General features: G+C 46.3%; 1 protein-coding gene across 3 annotated transcripts in view; it reads left to right on the top strand.

Annotated features, from left to right (window-relative positions):
• Positions 1-12,928: 12,928 nt before the first annotated feature.
• OLFML2B (olfactomedin like 2B) overlaps positions 12,929-19,800 on the top strand; it is a 48,439-nt gene continuing 41,567 nt past the window's right edge. For all 3 annotated transcript variants that reach the window (XM_004002705.6, XM_012185031.5, XM_012185028.5), the window contains exons 1-3: positions 12,929-13,554; positions 15,996-16,259; positions 18,995-19,102. In XM_004002705.6, coding sequence (XP_004002754.1) covers positions 13,381-13,554; positions 15,996-16,259; positions 18,995-19,102 — 546 coding nt within the window. In that variant the 5' untranslated portion in view covers positions 12,929-13,380. The remainder of the gene's footprint in view (positions 13,555-15,995; positions 16,260-18,994; positions 19,103-19,800) is intronic.

Below are 19,800 nucleotides of genomic sequence, written 5' to 3'. Positions count from 1 at the left end.
TTTTTTTGTGTGGGTAGCTACATTCAAGCCAACTGTGTTTACAACACAGTAAAGAAGTGTCAATAAATCAACTGTTTGGACTGAAGACTTTAGAATGGTAAGGCTGAAAGGGACCACCTTGGAAATCACTCTTGATTTCCAATCAATTCTCTTGAAAAATAGACAAGACTAAAACCCAGGATTCCCGAGTTTCGCACACACAGCTGGAGTGGCAGCACTGTGACTATATGTTGGGTCTCCTAGATGGGGCATCTCACTGTCCACCGCTTCTATAGCCGGCTCTTTTTCCGTAGACATCTCTCTTTGCCCCTAAGTGATTGGAGAACCTTAAGTATGGAATTCCAGGAGGGGAGATGGCATGTGGGTGAGGAGACAAAGTTGGGTTTCAAAAGTTAACTGTAGGATGGGATGTCGTTAACAGCATGAACTTGGAGTTAGATAGACCTGAACCTGAAACCAAAGCTGCTGCTGCTAAGTCGCTTCAGTCGTGTCCGACTCTGTGTGACCCCATGGATGGCAGCCCACCAGGCTCCCCAGGCCCTGGGATTCTCCAGGCAAGAACACTGGAGTGGTGGGTTGCCATTGCCTTCTCCAATGCATGAAAGTAAAAAGTGAAAGTGAAGTCTCTCCATCGTGTCCGACTCTTAGCGACTCCATGGACTGCAGCCCACCAGGCTCCCCTGTCGCTGGGATTCTCCAGGCAAGAGTACTGGAGTGGGTTGCCATTGCCTTCTCCGGAAATCAAAGCTAGCTTACCATTAATAAATTATGTATTTTCGTTCTTGGGCATGTTAGTCAATCTCTCTGCTTCATTTTCCTCCCCTGCAGCCTGTGGGTTAGAAACACCTCCACTGCAGGTCTGTTGTGGTGATGAAATGAGATACTTGCACCTGGCCATATTAGGTGGTAAAACCGTTCTTAACTCCACAGGACACCATTTACATTGTATGGTCAGTCCTCCTGGAGTTGTACAAAAGCAGTACGTTATCGCACATGCCATTCTAGGTCTATGAGCAGTGACGTGCAGACACTGAAAATCTTCTGTGAAGGAATGGAAAACTTCAACAGCATGTGGTTTTTCAGGAACCGCAGTTATCGCTCTCCGATAACAGATCTCTGAATGTTTTTTCCTTACAAGAAGGGAGTGAAGGATAAGAGGAAAATAGAGCAATATCAACGAGCTGAAGGAAGGCTGAGAATGATGGGGGCATGAGGGAAGATCCAAAGATTGACTGGAATGAACTTGGATTGGGTTTTTTGAAAGAAACAAAGTAATTTTAGAGGAGGGGGCAAAAAGCTGGAGAAAGCAGAAACTGGAAGTCTAGGTGGCACCACCCTCTCTCGGTCATGCGGCTGCTGTTTCGGGTGTCTTTCTCTTTGGATGAGAGTGTTGACTTTCAGAGTGCATAGCAGGGTTTCCTCCTATGTGGAGTGAGGTGGCCCTTGGTTTTCATTCAGGACTCAGTGTCGGGCCAGGCATACTTGTGGCAGCCTTGCTCTACTCGCCATCTTGCTCTGGGCAATACTGGATGTCCTCCAAGACAAGCTCCTGCCCTGCCCACCTCCACCCCACCCCTCCTTGCCCACTGGCGGTAGTATCTCCCTGGGCAGCTGCACCTGCTGGACGTGCCTGGGTTATCCTGCCAGCAAAAGCAAGGGGCTGGCAGCTGGCTCCAAACACCTCAAGAACTGCTTAAGCTTTAGAAAGTTATCTTGTTCAGCTTTAGTCCCTGCAACAAGCAAATCACCCAAAGGGAAAAACCTGTGTACGTTAAGTCTCAGCCACCACATGGAAGGGACAAAGAACAGAAAATGATAGTTGCTGTTTTTAGATAAGTAAACCGAGGCACAGAGAGTTTCTACTAAGTTCACATAGTGAGTCAGAAACAGGATAATGGGGAAGGAAATGGCAAACCACTCTAGTATTTTTGCCTGGGAAATCCCATGGACAGAGGAGCTTAGCGGGCTGTAGTCCACAAGGTTGCAACAAGCTGGACATGACTTAGTCACTAAACACCACCACGATCATGTGCTAAAGTTAAGTTTTTAAGTGCGTGTATTTGAACTGATAAATTTGTATCAATTGATGCATAATAAAAAAGAAACAGGATAATAATATCTCTATTTAATACAGTTATTATTTTATCATTCACTCAACAAATATTTGTGAAAGTGGCAAGCTATGTGAGGCATTCTTATACATCTCTAATCTCCACAACAATGTAGCAATGGTTAGAAAACTAAGGCTCAGAAGAGAAAAACTTGCCCAAAATCACCCATCAGAAAGGTGGCAGGATTAAGATTGGAGCCCAGGTCTGTGGCCCTAAAGCCACCGCAAAGCTCAGACTAGAATCATTTCTCCTGCTTACAGGTAAACCTTCACCTTTGTATCAGTGTCTGGGTTTCCTCTTCATGCCAAATCTAAGACTCACCCTTTCATTAAGTCTTCTGTGACCTTTGTATACCTCATGATTTGTAGCCTTAGAATTGGAGTTGGAGTTCATTCCCACCAGAGTCAAAAACAGGAACATGTGGTGAGCACCTAGTAATCAGAGGGGGATGTTTACATGACTCCCAGGTGAGAAGGAAGAGACAGAAGATCCATGGAGGTGAAGTGGCTTTCGCAAACTCCATAGTAAGTGTGTGAAATCCAGGGTTCCATAGACCATCTGTCTAACCTGAAGCCCAGGCTCCCCCACGGCTCCAGGCTGCCTGATAAGGCTAAAATTAAATGACATTCATGCACCCCAGTGAACAGGAGAGAGTGTGCTGAAGAACAAATGTGTGCATCCCGTATTTTCAGTGGCTATACTACCTAGTGAAATGTCTGCACTGAGCTGAGACCTATTTACATGAGGCAGGTTGAACGTATTGTTGAATCTGGTGCCTATAGGGTGGTGAGAAGTCACATCTGGACCAGATTCAAGCCACTCTGGGGAGGATATCACCTAGACAGATACCTTCCTGGACATACGGAAGAGCTGTCGTTCCTAGATAGTAATTTGGGTTGTCTCTTTCTGGGGAGACATTTTTGCTTTTCTCTAAGAAGATTAATTTATGTTAAGTACATTTTGGAAGCAGAGGGAAGACAGAGCCAGCCAACCATGGGCTGGAATACAGTGGATACTTGTCAGTCTGTCTGGTCTGTTAGCCCTTCCCTGGGACTTGCCCTTCTTCCCCTTTCTACACAGTGGCCTGACACCCTCCATATACACCTTAGGTTATCAGTTCAGGATGGGCACCTGACCCACGTTGCATCAAAGTCCCTTTCCTGGGCATTTGGAATTGACCTCGAGAAGGAGAAATCCTCACTCTCTTCAAATAACTATGGCCTGGACACCTTCCGTCTATTGTATAGAGAAGTCCTTAATGACTCAAGAAACACTGGGGCCTTCACGTTCTGTGAGACAATCCTATATCCTTACAATAAAACCCTCTTCCTCACCCCTTTCCTTTGATTAATCTGGATGAAGTTATCTTGTTACTTACAACCAGGAACTCTTAGTCAAGAATACTTTCGCCTTACTCTCTCCCCCATATCTAGAGGTTTACTGACTCCTATTACTTCTACCTCATTCTGTATCTCCTGGTGCTGCTGTTGCTGCTGCTGAGTCGCTTCAGTCGTGTCCGACTCTGTGTGGCCCCATAGACGGCAGCCCACCAGGCTCCGCCGTCCCTGGGATTCTCCAGGCAAGAACACTGGAGTGGGTTGCCCCTTCCTTCTCCAATGCATGAAAGTAAAAAGTGAAAGTGAAGTCGCTCAGTCGTGTCTGACTCTTCGCGAACCCACGGACGGCAGCCTACCAGGCTCCTCCGTCCATGGATTTCCCAGGCAAAAGGACTGGAGTGGGGTGCCATTGCCGTCTCCACTGTATCTCCTACCCACCCCTCTTTCTCTATTGCATTGCCTTTATCAGCACCTTTCCATCTCATACTTCCAAACAGGTCTACCCACTTCAGTCTGAGCCTCCAATCCATTCTACTGCCAGGACCATCTACCAGAACTCAAGTTTAATCATTTCACTCCCTTGCTTACAGCAATTTTGGAGTCTCTCCAGAGCCTTTGGTTCCAAATCCAAGCAGCACAGTGCACAGGCGTGGCATGATGTGGCCCTGCCTTCTCACCCATGTTGCTTCCCCTTCTCTCGGTCCACTGTAACCCCATGCTCTGGCTTTCCTTGCACTTCCCAATAACTCTCCACAGTTTTATCATTTTGTTTTTACTAAAAAATTTTTTTAAAAAAAGAAGAAAAAAACCTGGAGAAAGCTCCAGGTTTCTACCTGGAGTCCCCTCTCCCAGTCTTTACTGAACCAATGTCTATGCACCCCTAATGATCAAGAATGAATCCCTACACCTCATTTATAGCCTAGGTGGTAGAACACAGACCAGGCCTTGCCTTTCTCCACATTCTCCTCTCTGGAATTGCCCAGTAATGTGTCCTTCGGACTTTGCAATGTTTTCCCACTGCTGCTTCCATAGCAAAATCTGTTATCAGCTGTTTATTTATTCCCTGGTATAGATTCCAGGCAATTCATTGCCTCTACCAGAAGTATTTATGTATAAAGACTCATCTCTGAAGGCAGAACGTATTAAAGGGCTATAAATGAAAAGACAGGGGAGGCGTGTGAATGTCTCGAAACAGCACATCACAAGCATGTGATGTGTGCCCATCTGCTCTCTGCTTGTAAGCATGGAAGCCTCCTGGAACCAGGAGAGAGGTAGTGGGAGGGGAGGGAGGGGGTGGGATGAGAGAGAGGGAGGGAAGAAACGCTGTGGAGAAGCCACAGGCTCTATGCGGTGCTCCTGGCCTGTCCCAGGACAGTGTTTGGTGCTGTGGGCTGTGCCTACATTATTTTGGAGTGCTCCACTCATATGAGTTCTGATGGGAATGATATCTCCTGCAGCTCTGCCATGTAGCAGTCACAGGAACTTCTTTGGTAGGGCAAACGGCCTCTGCCTACCTATCCCTCCTTGGGTCACTGCAAGTCATAGAGGGCAGGGGAGCGTCCCTCTAAATCAGAGCAATGGCCTATCTAGTGCAGGACTCCGGCTTGGGCAGAGCCAGCCCAGGAGGCCAGGGGGACTGCAAGCGGAGAACTGCAGGTAATTGTTTTGTCTTTCCCTCTGCTCGCAACTCGTCACCACATGAGTGAGTCATCTAATCGGACCATGGCCATTCTCCTGGCCCACATCTTTTAATGACTCCTCACTGCCCAGCTCTCTTGCAGTTATGAACAATTTTGTTTTTACTAAATACTTTCAGAGGGGAAAAAAGCTCTTTTGTATGCCTCTCAAGGATTACACGTAATCTTTATAACATGAGCTCCTAAAGGCAGAGGTTTTGTCTTTTTCATCTTTTGTGTTCAGCAGGCCATAGAGCACCCGGCTCATAATATACATTCAATAACTGAGTTAAACTGAATTAAAAGAGAGAGGAAACCTAGAAGATCAAAGGCAAAATAAGAAGCTGAGAAAACAGCAAAGCAGAGAGAACAGGGGAAAAAAGACCTCATTTTCGGCCATGCTTTCCATCATCCTTTCCAGCACTTTATGGCAGTTCCCTGGCAGGGTTCCCACCCTACAATGAGCCAGGGAAGCGAGATGGCAGAATGATGTGGCTCGTGGGATTTTGCCCTGCTCTTTGATTCTGATGCTGTGGGGGCAGGTGCATTTTCTAAATTACACACTAAGGTGGCGGGTCATTTCTAGCCAACCCAGCCCCACCTGGCAAATGAAGCCTTGGTTTTCAACAGACAAGCATTTTAGAGCAAAGCCAGGGGGCTCCCAGGTAAACTGGAAAACAGATGCTCTTGCCAGAAGCAAACTTGGCTGGGGAGGCCTGGTGGATGCAACATCCGAGGGAGCCCCAGAGACCCACAACCTGCCAACTGGCCAAAGCCTATAAAGGTTCTGAGTCTCAGGTTGCTCAAGCGGCATGCTCAGGACTTTCTGGGACCCTCTTCTTTGAACATTTCCACAGTAAGCATGTCCCTCTTTGAAGCTGTTTCCTCATTTGCAAAAGCGGATGGTACTACATCGCTCAGCGTTTTGTTTTGTTTTTAATATCAAATGACACCTGTACACAGTGAGCACTCAGTACAGGGTGGCCACCATACAGTTCATTGTCTAGGTGCCTCAAAGACTTCATCTGTAAACAGGTAGAGCAGTACTCATTTTACATGAATATGCTGAAGATTAAGTGAAGTGGAATCTTTGGGCATTTAACAAATGTTTCACAGAGTTTGTGTTAACTTGGATGCTCTAAAGCCAAACCCAGCTCATCTCAGGATCTTCAGATCAGGTTATCTTCCTGGCAGGTGGGAGTATATGCTACAGTATATCTGGGTTTCTGAAAGGTAGGTGACAAAATCTATCTGGAAATGCTTTTAGACATGATGAAAACATGTGACCTAGGCATCAATGCCTCTGACTGCCTAAGCAATTAACAAAATATTAATATCAATAAGGAAAGACTTTCCTATTCTGCGTAGGGCTCTAGAATATGAATAATTATGATTTTTTCAAATTAGTGATCTGCATTAAGATAGAAACTACACTTATTGAATTTGGAAATTATCCCAAACTGGAACAAGAGCAAAAAGAGCAAGATTTCAACAGAATGAAAAGATGGGCCAAAACCATCGTAATATTCAGTGGGGAAAAAAAAATGTAAAGGCTTGCACTCGAGTTTAAAAAAAAATAAAAAGAACTCAGCTGGAAAGCACAGAATGGAGAAAACAAGTATAAAATTCACGCTAAAAAATAACAGGAAAAACTACATTTAAAAAATGAATCAATATGAATCATTGGTGTGATGTAACTACTGAAAACACTAAGGCAATCTTGGGCTGTATTAATAAAACAACAGTGCCCAGAAAAATAGAGAAAATAGTGTCAATATACTCTAACAGATACTCAGACTGGAGGTTTTCTAGAGAAAAAAACTAAGTACAATAATAGAAGGTCTAGAAGGTTATGTGGTCTGAGAAGCAGGTGAATAAAAAGGAGATGAAAGGTGAAGAAAGTGGGTGTAGTTCGCTTGAGAAAGAGACTTGGAAGATACAGTCTGTCTTTAAGTGAAAGGAAAGCTAAGACATATGCTGTATTAGAACCATAGGCTTGAACTTTAAAATGATTTAAAAGTGGACTTTGAAAGGAGGAATATTTTAGTTCAGCATAGGAGAAAGGACTCATGGTTATGAAAAGGCTGCCACAGCTCCAGGGGCCATGAGCACAGTCAAAGACAAAGTGGGGGAAAGGTGACACTGGAAAGCTCCTCCCTTCTATTTGTTTATCAGGAAGCAAAATATCTTTTGTAAAAATTCTGCAGATTTATTTTGATTCAATGCCACCTCATGCAAAGAGTTGACTCATTGGAGAAGACTTTGATGATGGGAGGGATTGGGGGCAGGAGGAGAAGGGGACGACAGAGGATGAGATGGCTGGATGGCGTCACTGACTTGATGGACGCGACTCTGAGTGAACTCCGGGAGATGGTGATGGACAAGGAGGCCTGGCGTGCTGCGATTCATGGGGTCGCAAAGAGTCGGACACGACTGAGCGACTGAACTGAACTGAACTGAGCAAGAATTGAATCACTTTAGCTAACCCTAACTGCAAGAGAGACTGGGAAATTGAATGTCTAGCAAAAGAGAATGGTCAAGGGATATATGGAACTGACTTAACCCAATTACAATTAGGTCAAACAAAAAAAAAATCTTTTATAAGCCCAAAGAATAATAGAGTGGGAAATGAAAGAGATTGGGTCCTTGATGATGTCACTGAGCCACTAAACCAACTTTCAGATAGTCAACCTCCAGTCTTTTAGAGTGGGAGAAAAAATAAATGAGAATTTGATTAAGCCATTGTTGATTTCCTGTTCCTTGCAGTCCAATGCATGCTAATAGGTACAAAAATGATATTTATGAAGGTAACTAAGAGTACATCCTACTGGACTATTTATAGCCCATTCATTCAACCAATTTAATTGAGTGTCTACTTCCTTCCAGGTACTAGCTAAACTCTGATAATGTGGTGGTGGTTTGGTTGCTAAGTCATATCCAACTCTTACAACCCCATGGACTGTAGCCTGCCAGGATCCTCTGTCCATGGGATTCTCCAGGTAAGAACACTGGCATGGGTTGTCATTTTCTTCTCCAGGAGATCTTCCTGACCCAAGAATCACTACAAGGGAAGCCTCTGGGAATGTGATGGTGAACAAAACCAGACAAAAGCCTGCCGTCATGGAACTACAGCCTAGTGGTGAAGACAGACACAACTGAAACAACTCACAAAGAAGTATAAAAATGTAATTCCCATAACTCTATGAAGAAAAGATACATGGTACTGTGTGTATGTGTTGCTCAGCTGTGTCCAGCTCTTTTTGATCCCATGGACTGTAGCCTGCCAGGCTCCTCTGTCCATGCAATTTTCCAGGCAAAAATACTGCAGTGGGTTGTCATTTTCTACTCCAGGGAATCTCCCTGACCAGGAATCAAACCCATGTCTCCTGTGTTTCCTGCACTTTCGGGTGGTTTCTTTACTACTGTGCCATCTGGGAAACCTGATACTGTGGTACTATGGGAACAGATAAGGGGAAGTATGCTGGAGATGGAGTCAGGAAGTCTTCCCTGAGGAGTGAGCATCAGACTTAGAGCTGAATATGCACATTCAGGCTGATGGCTCTGCCCAGAATGGCTCCTCTCATCTTGCCTACATCTTACTACCTTGCTAAAACCTTCCCATCCTCCCAGCCATCTACCTGTTACTTTTTCATGAAATCCTGACCTTCAACTTGAAGTGACCTAATCCTTCTTTAAGCTCCTTGGGATATGCTCTTACTCTGCCTGACAACTTGAGTAACTTATTCTGCTTACCTCCTTACTCCTAGTCCACTTCTTCAGGAAAACGTGGACTATCTCTTGTTCCAACTAAATATCTAGCAAATTGTCCTATACTTAGCCAACATTCACTTATTTTAATTGAACTTTAAAACTATATTTTATAGTTGCTTACTTCCATCTAGTTTTGAAAAAAGATTTGATAGCTTTAATATTCTCTGTGTGATATTTCCACAAGTCCAGATAACTAGAATCTTGAATTTTTTGCCCATAAACTGGGTTTTAAAAAGCTGTTAAGTTATATTAATACTCTGAAGTCTTTACAACCTAAAAGATATTCAGTTCAGTTTAGTTCAGTCACTCAGTCGTGTCCAGCTCTTTGCAACCCAATGGACTGCAGCACACCAGGCTTCCCTGTTCACCTGGAGCCTGCTCAGACTCATGTGCATCGAGTCAATGATGCCATCCAACCATCTCATCCTCTGTCGTCCCCTTCTTCTGCTTTTAATCTTTCCCAGCATCAGGACTTTTCCAGCTAGTCAATTCTTTACATCACACGACCAAGGAGCTTCAGCTTCAGCATCAGACCTTATTTCCTTTAGGATTGACTGGCTTGACTTCCTTAAAGTCCAAGGGACTCTTAAGAGTCTCCTCCAACACCACAGTTCAAAAGCATCAGTTCTTCAGCGCTCAGCTTTCTTTCTGGTTCAACTCGCACATATATGACTATGGGAAAAACCATAGTTTTAACTAGACGCATCTTTGTCAGCAAAATAATGTCTCTGCTTTTTAATATGCTGTCTAGGTTGGTCATAGCTCTTCTTCCAAGGAGCAAGCACCTTTTAATTTCATGACTGCAGTCACTGTCTGCAGTACTTTTGGAGCCCATGTCACTATTTCCATTGTTTCCCCATCTACTTGCCATGAAGTGATTAAAGGGACTGGATGCCATGATCTTTGTTTTTGAATTTTGAGTTTTAAGCCAGCTTTCTCACTCTCCTCTTTCACTTTCATCAACAGGCTCTTTAGTTCCTCTTCTGTTTCTGCCACAAGGGTGATGTCATTTGCATATCTGAGGTTATTGACATTTCTCCCGGCAATCTTGATTCCAGCTTGTGCTTCATCCGCCCAGCATTTCTCATGATGTACTCTGCATAGAAGTTAAATAAGCAGGGTGACAGTGTACAGCCTTGATGTGCTCCTTACCCAATTTGGAACCAGTCCATTGTTCTATGTGTGATTTTAACTATTGCTTCTTGACCTGCATTTGGATTTCTCAGGAGGCAGGTCAGGTGGTCTGGTAGGCCCATCTCTTTAAGAATTTTCCACACTTTGTTGTGATCCACACAGTCAAAGGCTTTGGCATAGTCAATGAAGCAGAAATAATTGTTTTTCTGGAAATCTTTTGCTTTTTCTATGATTCATTGGATGTTTGGACTTTGGCAATTTGATCCCTCGTTCCTCTGCCTTTTCTAAATCCTGCTTGAACATCTGGAAGTTCTTGGTTCACATACATCTGGAATTTCAAGGCTTCTGTTGAAGTCTTGCTTGGAAAATTTTGAGCATGACTTTGCTGGCATGTGAAATGAGTGCAATTGTGCAGTAGTTTGAACATTCTTTGGCATTGACTTTCTTTGGGACTGGAATGAAAATTGACCTTTTCCTGTCCTGTGGTCCCTGCTGAGATTTCCAAATTTGCTGGCATATTGAGTGCAGCACTTTCACAGCATTATCTTTTAGGATTTGAAATAGCTCATCTGGAAATCCATCACCTCCACTAGCTTTGTTCATAGTGATGCATGAAGCTTCCTATGGCCCACTTGACTTCACACTCCAGGATGTCTGGCTCTAGATGAGCGATCACACCATCGTGGTTATCTGGGTCATTAAGATCTTTTTTTTTTTTTTTTTTTTTGTATAGTTCTTCTGTATATTCTTGCCACCTCTTCTTAATATCTTCTGCTTCTGTTAGGTCCATAGTGTTTCCTTTATTGAGCCTATCTTTGCATGAAATGTTCTCTTGTATCTTTAATTTTCTTGAAGAGATCTCTAGTCTTTCCCATTCTATCGTTTTCCTCTTTCTTCTCATTGATCACTGAGGAACGCTTTCTTACCTCCTTGCTATTCTTTGGAACTCTGCATTCAAATGGGCATATCTTTCCTTTTCTCCTTTGCCTTTAGCTTCTCTTCTTTTCACAGCTATTTGTAAGCCCTCCTCAGACAACCATGTTGCCTTTTTGCATTTCTGTTTCTTGGGGATGGTCTTGATTACTGCTTCCGGTACCATGTCATGAACCTCTGTCCATAGTTCTTCAGGCACTCTGTCTATCAGATCTAATCCCTTGAATCTATTTGTCACTTCTACTGTATAATTATAAGGCATTTGATTTAGGTCATATCTGAATGGTCTAGTGGTTTTCCCTACTTTTTCAATTTCAGTCTAAATTTTGTAATAAGGAGTTCATGATCTGAGCCACAGTCAGCTCCCCATCTTCGGCTGCAAAGAATATAATCAATCTGATTTCAGTACTGACCATCTGGTGATGTCCATGTGCAGAGTCTTCTCTTGTGCTGTTAGAAGATGATGTTTGCTATGATCAGTGTGTTCTCTTGGCAAAACTCTGTGCTTCTGTCAACTATCATCATTTATATGAGCTGAAATCTCATAGTTTATTATTTAGATTATGAGGACCCTTCTTCCTTACTATAAAAGGCACAGGGTTTGAATTTCCCAAAGATGCGTGACACTTTTCACATCTTCTAAGGGGTCTGGCTCTGTTTTGCATTTCCACAGTTGTCTCAGAAGGTGCAGTGCCTCCTTTAATTCAGACACTGTAAATCGTCACTGTTGGTTTATAAAACGGAACCTAATTAAGGGATACTGTAACACAGCTGCACACTGTTGAAGGTGGACATCTTCTAAGAGATCATCTAATGACAGAGATCCTGACAATTGTCCCAAACCATGAAGACAGTAAGAGTTGTTCCCGTGGACAATCAATTGCGTCTCCAATAGCAGCTGCCGGCTCCCCTCCTCCCTGTCCCACAGACTGTCAGAGATTTACTGAAAAACCTACTCTGTTTGTCTTTAATAATTACACAACTTAGCTATGGTTTTTCCAATAGTCATGTATGGATGTGAGAGTTGGACTATAAAGAAAACTGAGCGCTAAAGAATTGATGCTTTTGAACTGTGGTGTTGGAGAAGACTCTTGAGAGTCCCTTGGACTGCAAGGAGATCCAACCAGGCCATCCTAAAGGAGATCAGTCCCGGGTGTTCATTGACAGATGTTGACGCTGAAACTCCAATACTTTGGCCACCTGATACGAAGAGCTGACTCATTTGAAAAGACCCCAATGCTGGGAAAGATTGAGGGCGGGAGGAGAAGGGGACGACAGAGGATGAGATGGTTGGATGGCATCACCGACTCAATGGACATGAGTCTGGGTAGACTCCGGGAATTGGTGATGGACAGGGAGGCCTGGCGTGTGCGGTTCATGGGGTCGCAATGAGTCGGACACGACTGAGCGGCTGAACTGAACTGAGGACACTCCTGCAGAGAGTTCAGTAGTTATCCTCTGGGTGGAGGTATTACCAGGTTCTAAAGCTGTGGCAGGCAAGCAAACGACCAGTGGCGCTAAGTTCAAAGCTGCCAAGTGTCTTTCCAGAGTCGTCAGGGAAAAGAAACATCCAAGAGCAAATGTTCCTTCGGTCCTCCAGGTGCAATAAAAGGGGTTGCTGAGGATCCATCTATACTGGCTCTCGCTTGGAGACAGCTCTTGGTACCTACCTGCCAACCCACAGGAAACTCGCTCCTTCGGAGAGAATGGGCACAAGGGATCCCCGAACTTCAAGCACCTGGCTCAGGGTAACTTCTCTCCCCTTTGCGGTCAGATGAAAGAGGCGCCCTTCCGACGTCACCCCTGGAGGGCGTGAGCAGCCGCTGAGGTCGAGTCGGGGGCGGGGTCGGCTGGTCTCCCCGCCGCCGGAGCCCAGGGCGCTTCCCGGTCCTCCTCCTCCTCCGCGCGGTAACTGGCTGCATCCCCGCGGCCCGGCACAATAGAGGCTCCGCCCTCCCTCCGCGCCAGCGCTGCGCGGCGCCCTGGCCCAGCAGCCCTCGCCACCGCCGCCGCTGCCGGCCCCGCACTCCCACAGGGCCCGGGTGCGCCCCCAGGCTTCCCGCCGCCCGCCCCGGCGCGCGTCGCCCCGCTCGCATCCGCCGGACCCGCTCCTTCCACCTGAGCCCTCTCCAGAGGACGACGCGCTCGCCTTGCCACCTCCACCTTCCTGTCACCTCCTCCTGCCCTGCGCCCCACTGTCTACCGGCTGATCGCGTCGGGAAGGAGATGACCAGGGTCTCTGGGGCGCACATTCCTGCCCTGCCCGGCCGCACCCAGCTCTAGAGCAGTCACTCTGGGGCTCCAGCCAAGACACCCTCTCGCCTCACTCCTTGCTGAGATACCCGCTCCCCCTGCCCCCTCCGCACCGGACCCCAGCCATTCTTCCAAGGGGCCGAGCTCCCTCTTGTCGCCTTCCTCATGGCCAAGTCTTTGCTGCTAGTTCTCTGCTTCGCTCTGGTTACGACTCTGGGCTGGGGGTACAGCTCTCCCCCCACCGGGACGACCGAGCCCCCAGATGTGCAGACGGTGGCACCCACAGAGGATGAGACTCTGCAAAACGAAGCAGACAACCAGGAGAACGTTTTATCTCAGGTAGGCTGCGAGTCCCATGCCCACTCCTTTTGCCCCAGTGATGGCAAGAGCCTTAAGACGGTCCTCGCTGAAGCGTTCAGAGGCAGCTGGTTGTCCTTCCATTACCGAAGGGGAGGGCTTTTGCTTCTCATTTATCAGAACATTTTCTTAGCTGAAGAGACATGGGTCCTCCTCTCAAAGTCATAGGGTCTTTCAAGGTTACAGAATCAGGAAAAAGGAGAGGAGAAGGAAAGGGAGACACATCACAACTCCCTGAGAAGAAAGAAAAAAATATCAAAACCTTTTGGTTCAAGGGTTGTGGAAAGTATGGCCATCTCTTGTCTGTGTGGCTGTTTGTCAGAACTGGAATGTGAAAACAGGCGGGCGTGTTGGACCGAAGGCAGATGGTGTAACCCATGGGGAGATATTTCATGACATTGAGTGAGACCCCCAGGGAGGAAAGAGAGCCGCAACAAGTGTGATGAACGTGAGGTGAGCCCCCAACTTTGGCACTGATGGTAAGTGCCCCCCTCACACTGGGGAGATGAGGTGGAAATGCAGATCCACTCAGGTCTGGCAGATGGTGTCGGAGCGGGGAGTGACAGCGGGTAGGCACAGGATCTGTAACACATCCTTTTACAGAGAGCGTTCACTTGTTTAATTTGCCTCAATCCTCACGCGTGCTTACTCCTGCTCTATAGATAAGGACCATAAGGCTTGAAATGGTAAAGGGCCCTAGAGATGGGCAGACCCAGGTCCTCTGACCGTCTGCAGCCCTGATCTCATGACAGGAAAAAACAGTTCTCTCTAGACTGTTTATTGCATGCTTTCCAGGACCGGCCTGATGATTGTGTGGTGGGTGTCACCTTAATCCTAAGGAGGAGGGACGGCTGAAAAAGGATCCCTATAGTGCTGCCTGTGCCTCTACTAAGCCCTTGGACTGGGGTCCTTGACTCCTTCCTGTAGAAAGAATGATCGGCTCCACTTTGGCATTTATCAGACACTAGTCACCTCACCCTTCCTTTAAGAATAATGCTAATATATGCCCTATGCTCATCCATAACCTCGCACTGACCCCTAAATCAAAAAGACTTAAAAATCCATCACACTGGGGCTCTGGAGGACCATCAACAAAAACTTTCCTGAAACTTGAGCCTCCTGAAAGGAAGGAATTCACCCAGAGTCTCTGAGTAGGGCTATACAGGAATCTAAGCAGAGTTTCGGAGAACAGACAGCTATGATTTTCCATCGGCCCATAAAGACCGGCCACTTAAGTCATCTTGAACTATAACTCTGTCTTCCACTGATCCATTCTGCCTTTGACAACAGTCCTAACACAAATATTAGTATTAGAAGAAACCCAACCTTTGCAAGAAAAACATTACAAGACTTCTTTCCCCCAACTGCATCCCAGGAACATGTCCACTCCAACAAGCCCAGAGCTTGCCTGCCAGGGTCATTAGTCAAAGGAAGGAAACCGTTCCCTGTGCCCACAGAGGGAGCCGTGACCTTGGGGATATAGGATGTCTTGCAGAGGAGCTGGGGAGGAGCCTTGTCCCCAGCAAGTGCCTAGGATTGTGGTTCCAGCCTGCCTGCCATTGCGTGTTTTCCTGCCTGGGCGAGCACTCAGAAGGAAATGTTTAGCACTGTGGAGGCAGCAAGTGCTGCCAGTTTGCTTTCCTGGCTTTGGCCTGGGGTTTGGGTGCAGAAGCTATTCTAGGAGCCAAATGAACCCTTGGGCTGAGTAAACCTACTGACATCTGCATCTGTCTCTCTCCTCCCAGTTTCTTTTTTCCAAATCTAACTCATCCTTTGAGGCCACATCAGATACCACTTCCTTCTAGAAGCCACGCTCTGTGGCCTTCTGTTGGAGCTCCCAGTGGACTCCCACATCCGGGGTACTTACCGCTCCCTGCTTGGTGTGATTGTAACTTAGAGACCTCTTGCACAGTAAGCTCTTGAGATCAGGCTCTCTGGCCCATTCATTGCTTTACCTCTCATAGCACCAAGCTTAGTCCCAAGGTGGCACTCAATAAGTGAAGAATGAATGAAGGGGAACAGAAGCCAGTAGTCTTGAAATTGGAATGTCAGTTTTCCAATCCCTCCGTCAATCCTTTCTCCTTTCCCTCTTTAGTCTAAATCTGGATTCTAGCTGAGGCAAGTACTGTTGGAAGAATGATGGAGCTTATTTGTTTTTTTCCTTTAAGTGATAAAAGACTAAGGCTCCCTGAGAAATGCACTCCTTTCCAAAATAAGTAAAGAGAGCTGAACTCAGAGTGCCTTCCAGGAAATGCTAGAGTCAGCAAATTGTGTTGGCGATGACCCCTTCAACTCCGCACCAGAGTTATCGGAGATCTCTGGCTAGCAGCACATCTGACAAAGTGAATGTAGAGCCTTTTTCAGGACCGTGACGGATGCTGGTGTTTGCACAGCCCCAACCTGGTCTCTCTGTCTTTGTCTAGTTGCTGGGAGACTATGACAAAGTCAAGGCCGTGTCTGAGGGCTCGGACTGCCAGTGCAAGTGTGTAGTGCGACCCCTGGGCCGAGATGCCTGCCAGCGGGTCAACGCGGGGACCTCCCGGAAGGAAGACTTCTACACAGTGGAGACCATCACCTCGGGGTCCTCCTGCAAGTGTGCCTGTGTGGCACCTCCGTCCGCCCTCAATCCCTGCGAGGGAGACTTCAGGCTCCAGAAGCTTCGGGAGGCAGACAGCCGGGACTTGAAGGTAGGACCTGGTGGAGGGTGAGGCCTGGGTGAGAGGGACCCATGAGTCTGACAAGGCTTTTGCTGGGGATCAAGGCCTTAGAGTAAGTGGGCCCTGTTTTAGCCTTTAAAGGAGGTCAGGCTCTGGGCCGGAGAGTGTTGTGTGTGGATCCGGAGCTGACGAACTGACAGACTGGTCATTTGCAACTCTAACGTCTGAGGGTGATGCCTAGAGCAAAGTATGCCTCCCTCTCTTTTGGAGCCAAGGAGGCTGGGCCTGGGAGCAGCTGCCAGACCCAGCTAGCCAAAAGAACTCAGCGTTCTTCTCCAGGAAAGTTACTGCCATGATTTACTGTCAGCACAGCAGGCACCCCAGAGACACACAGAGAGCAGTGAGCCTTTAGTCCTCAGTGCAGGAGCTGGGTGACCCAGGGAAGAAGAGGCCTGGGGCCTGCCCTAGGTCCAACCAGCAAACTGCAATCCTGTAGACACAGACCTAGAGACAAGTGTATAGATACCAAGGGGAAAGAGGGAGGTGGGAGGAATTGGGAGACTGGGATTGGCACATATATACTATTGATACTGTATATAAAATAAATAACTAATGAGAATATACTATATAGCACAGGGAACTCTACTTAATTCTCTGGTGACCTGAAGGGCTTCCCTGGTGGCTTAGATGCAGTGCAGGAGACCCAAGTTCAGTCCCTGGGTCAGGAAGATTCCCTGGAGGAGGGCATGGCAACCCACTCCAGTATTCTTGCCTGGAGAATTCCATGGACAGAGGAGCCTGGCAGGCTATAGTCCATGCGGTTGCAAAGAGTCAGACACGAATGGGTTTCCTGAATGGAAAGTAAATCCAAAAAGGAGAAGATATGTGAATATCTGACATGACTTAGCAACTGAACAACAGCAATAATATGTACATGTATGGCTGATTCATTTTTGCTGTACAGTAGAAAATAACACAACACTGTAAAGCAACTATACTCATAATTGGAATCCTATAATCCTGGACCACAGGGTAGGGAAACTCAGGCCCTATCTGGGGCAGCCGCATAGGTCGGCTAAGGCCTTCATCTGATCCCCACCTTCCCCTCTTCATCTGTAGTGTGGGCTCATGGGATAAGCTTGATTTAGAGTCAGACTTGGGTTCAAATCATTGCTAGTGCTTGCTACATGGTGATATGCAAGTTATTCAACTGGCCTGACCTCAGTCTCCTCGAATTAAAAAGTAGGAAGAATAACATCTACCTTTGAGGGTTTTGAGAATAGATGAGATGACAACTCTTGAGTACTTGGCACAATGACTGACATATAGTTGGGGCTCGATAGACACATCCCAATAGTGAATGACCATGTAAAGTGCTACTGCTATGCCAGAAGCTGGCGCACACTTGGTAGCTGGTCGTCACTGACATTCCTTTAAGCAGAGTTGGGTTTCACCCCACTCTAGTACTCTTGCCTGGAAAATCCCATGGACGGAGGAGCCTGGTAGGCTGCAGTCCATGGGGTCCCTAAGGGTCGGACGTGACTGAGCGACTTCACTTTCACTTTTCCCTTTCATGCACTGAAGGAGGAAATGGCAACCCACTCCAGTGTTCTTGCCTGGAGAATCCCAGGGATGGGGGAGCCCAGTGGGCTGCCATCTATGGGGTCGCACAGGGTCAGACATGACTGAAGCGACTTAGCAGCAGCAGCAGCAGGGTTTACCAGTAAAATGAGTGTCCCAGAATTCAGCCATGTCACTCAGAGCTGCAGCTCTGCTGTGAAACAATTTCTGAACCAAAGGCACAATCACTCAGTTATAGGATTGGACTCTTGGGGGGTTCTGAAACAATAGCAGGCAACATTTTAGGAATCAGAGAATCATCACTCACTGGCTGCCCTTCCATGGCTCTCACCCAGGCTTCAGCTATCGTCCTCTGATGGAGAGGAAAGAGATCTTTGAAACATGAGCGCTTCACACACAGAGTTCTTATCTGATAGAAAGGCTATGGGGCACACATATGTCCAGCAGACTTTCCCAGGGGTAGTCCTTGGCAGGGAGGCTCACTTTAAGCATCTCTCATGCTTCCTGTGCCTAAACTTTGCATGACCTGGATGTCACCAGCACCTCAGCCACCTTTCTCCCACTGGATCTGTACTGGCAGGGAGGACAGTGTCAAAAAAACCTGAGAAAGCTGGGTACCCATGACAACTTGCCACCTTAAAGGAGGGCCTCTGGGTCTCTTTTACCTCCCAGGGGCAGTTTTGCTTTTAGTGCTAAGGTAAAGCTTGCTGGTGTCTTCCAGGGACTTCAGCAGACACTGCATGGAAGTATTTCAGAAGCATATCCTCAAGGCACTGATGTTAATAAGCCACTTTGTTGAGTTTATATATCACTTGTTATGGGCCAGGGTATCATGGGGAATCGAGGATGAAGATGACATTGCACTGCTTTCAAGGAGCTCACAGTCTAGTAGGAAAGACAGACATGCATCCAACTGATAGACTTAATAAAGGAAGTACAAGCAGTTTAGTGAAGCTATTCAGACCTCAGTTGACTTGTAGGATTCTATCTTCTTAACCATATACTCATAGACAGAACACACCTACACCATTGGATCTGCCTATCCGCCCACATAAGCGCCAGTTTCTGAGGGCCACCTCACAATTCCTGGCTAGTGGTGTCCCTGTCCACCCTCCAACACGGAGACGTCTCCCTCTCGGTCTATCTGCACCAGCCTTAGACTGATGCCTGCCCTTGTTTCGTAGCTCTCCACCATTATAGACATGCTGGAAGGAGCTTTCTACGGCTTGGATCTCCTGAAGCTGCATTCAGTTACCACCAAACTGGTGGGGCGAGTGGACAAGCTGGAGGAGGTAAGGAAGATTCTAGATTTCTATATCTTTCTCTTGATCAAACCTCAAAGTGTATAAGCATGTACCCTGGTTATATTTAACTCATTATTCTTTGGAAAGAAAAAAAATATACATAAAACACTCATCCAAAATCATGCCAAATTGTTGGTGATAAAAAGAAATAGTGAAATATAAATGTAAATACCTTCTTTTTCCCATATATAAGAACCACTAAACAATGTATATCTACTTTCCCCTTGACTTCGCGGGAACTCAGAGCTGAATAAAATGTAAAAAGTACAATAAGTATCTTACTTCATATTTTAAGGTGGAATCATCTCTCTTCTGGGTATATGGTTAATAATTTCCTCTCTTAAAGAAACTATTCTGGTGCATGTCTCTGTGTGTGTTAGAGAGAAGGGGCAATAATCCATCTCAAATCCATTTTAGAAAAAAAAGACATAAAATGTTTACTAATAAATAATACCCCTTATTGGAAACCATTCAGGCTGCTCACCTCCAGGAAAAGTAGACTAGTAATGTAATGTCCGTAGACAGAGATGCATTTGTATGGCTGAGTTCGAAAGAGATGCACAGCTGGAGCTATGGTTTTCACAGCTGATAGGAGATTGAAGTCGTAAACAGTAATGTTGACATTGATTTGTTGTTGTGATGCTTCAACATGTAAATAAGCAATCATGTAATTATCAGAAAAGGAA

The sequence above is a fragment of the Ovis aries genome, chromosome 1 (genome assembly GCF_016772045.2).
Source record: "Ovis aries strain OAR_USU_Benz2616 breed Rambouillet chromosome 1, ARS-UI_Ramb_v3.0, whole genome shotgun sequence".
In the NCBI taxonomy this organism is placed as follows: Eukaryota; Metazoa; Chordata; class Mammalia; order Artiodactyla; family Bovidae; genus Ovis; species Ovis aries.
The sequence above is the reverse complement of the archived record's forward strand: the minus strand, read 5'-3'. Positions and strand labels throughout refer to the sequence as shown.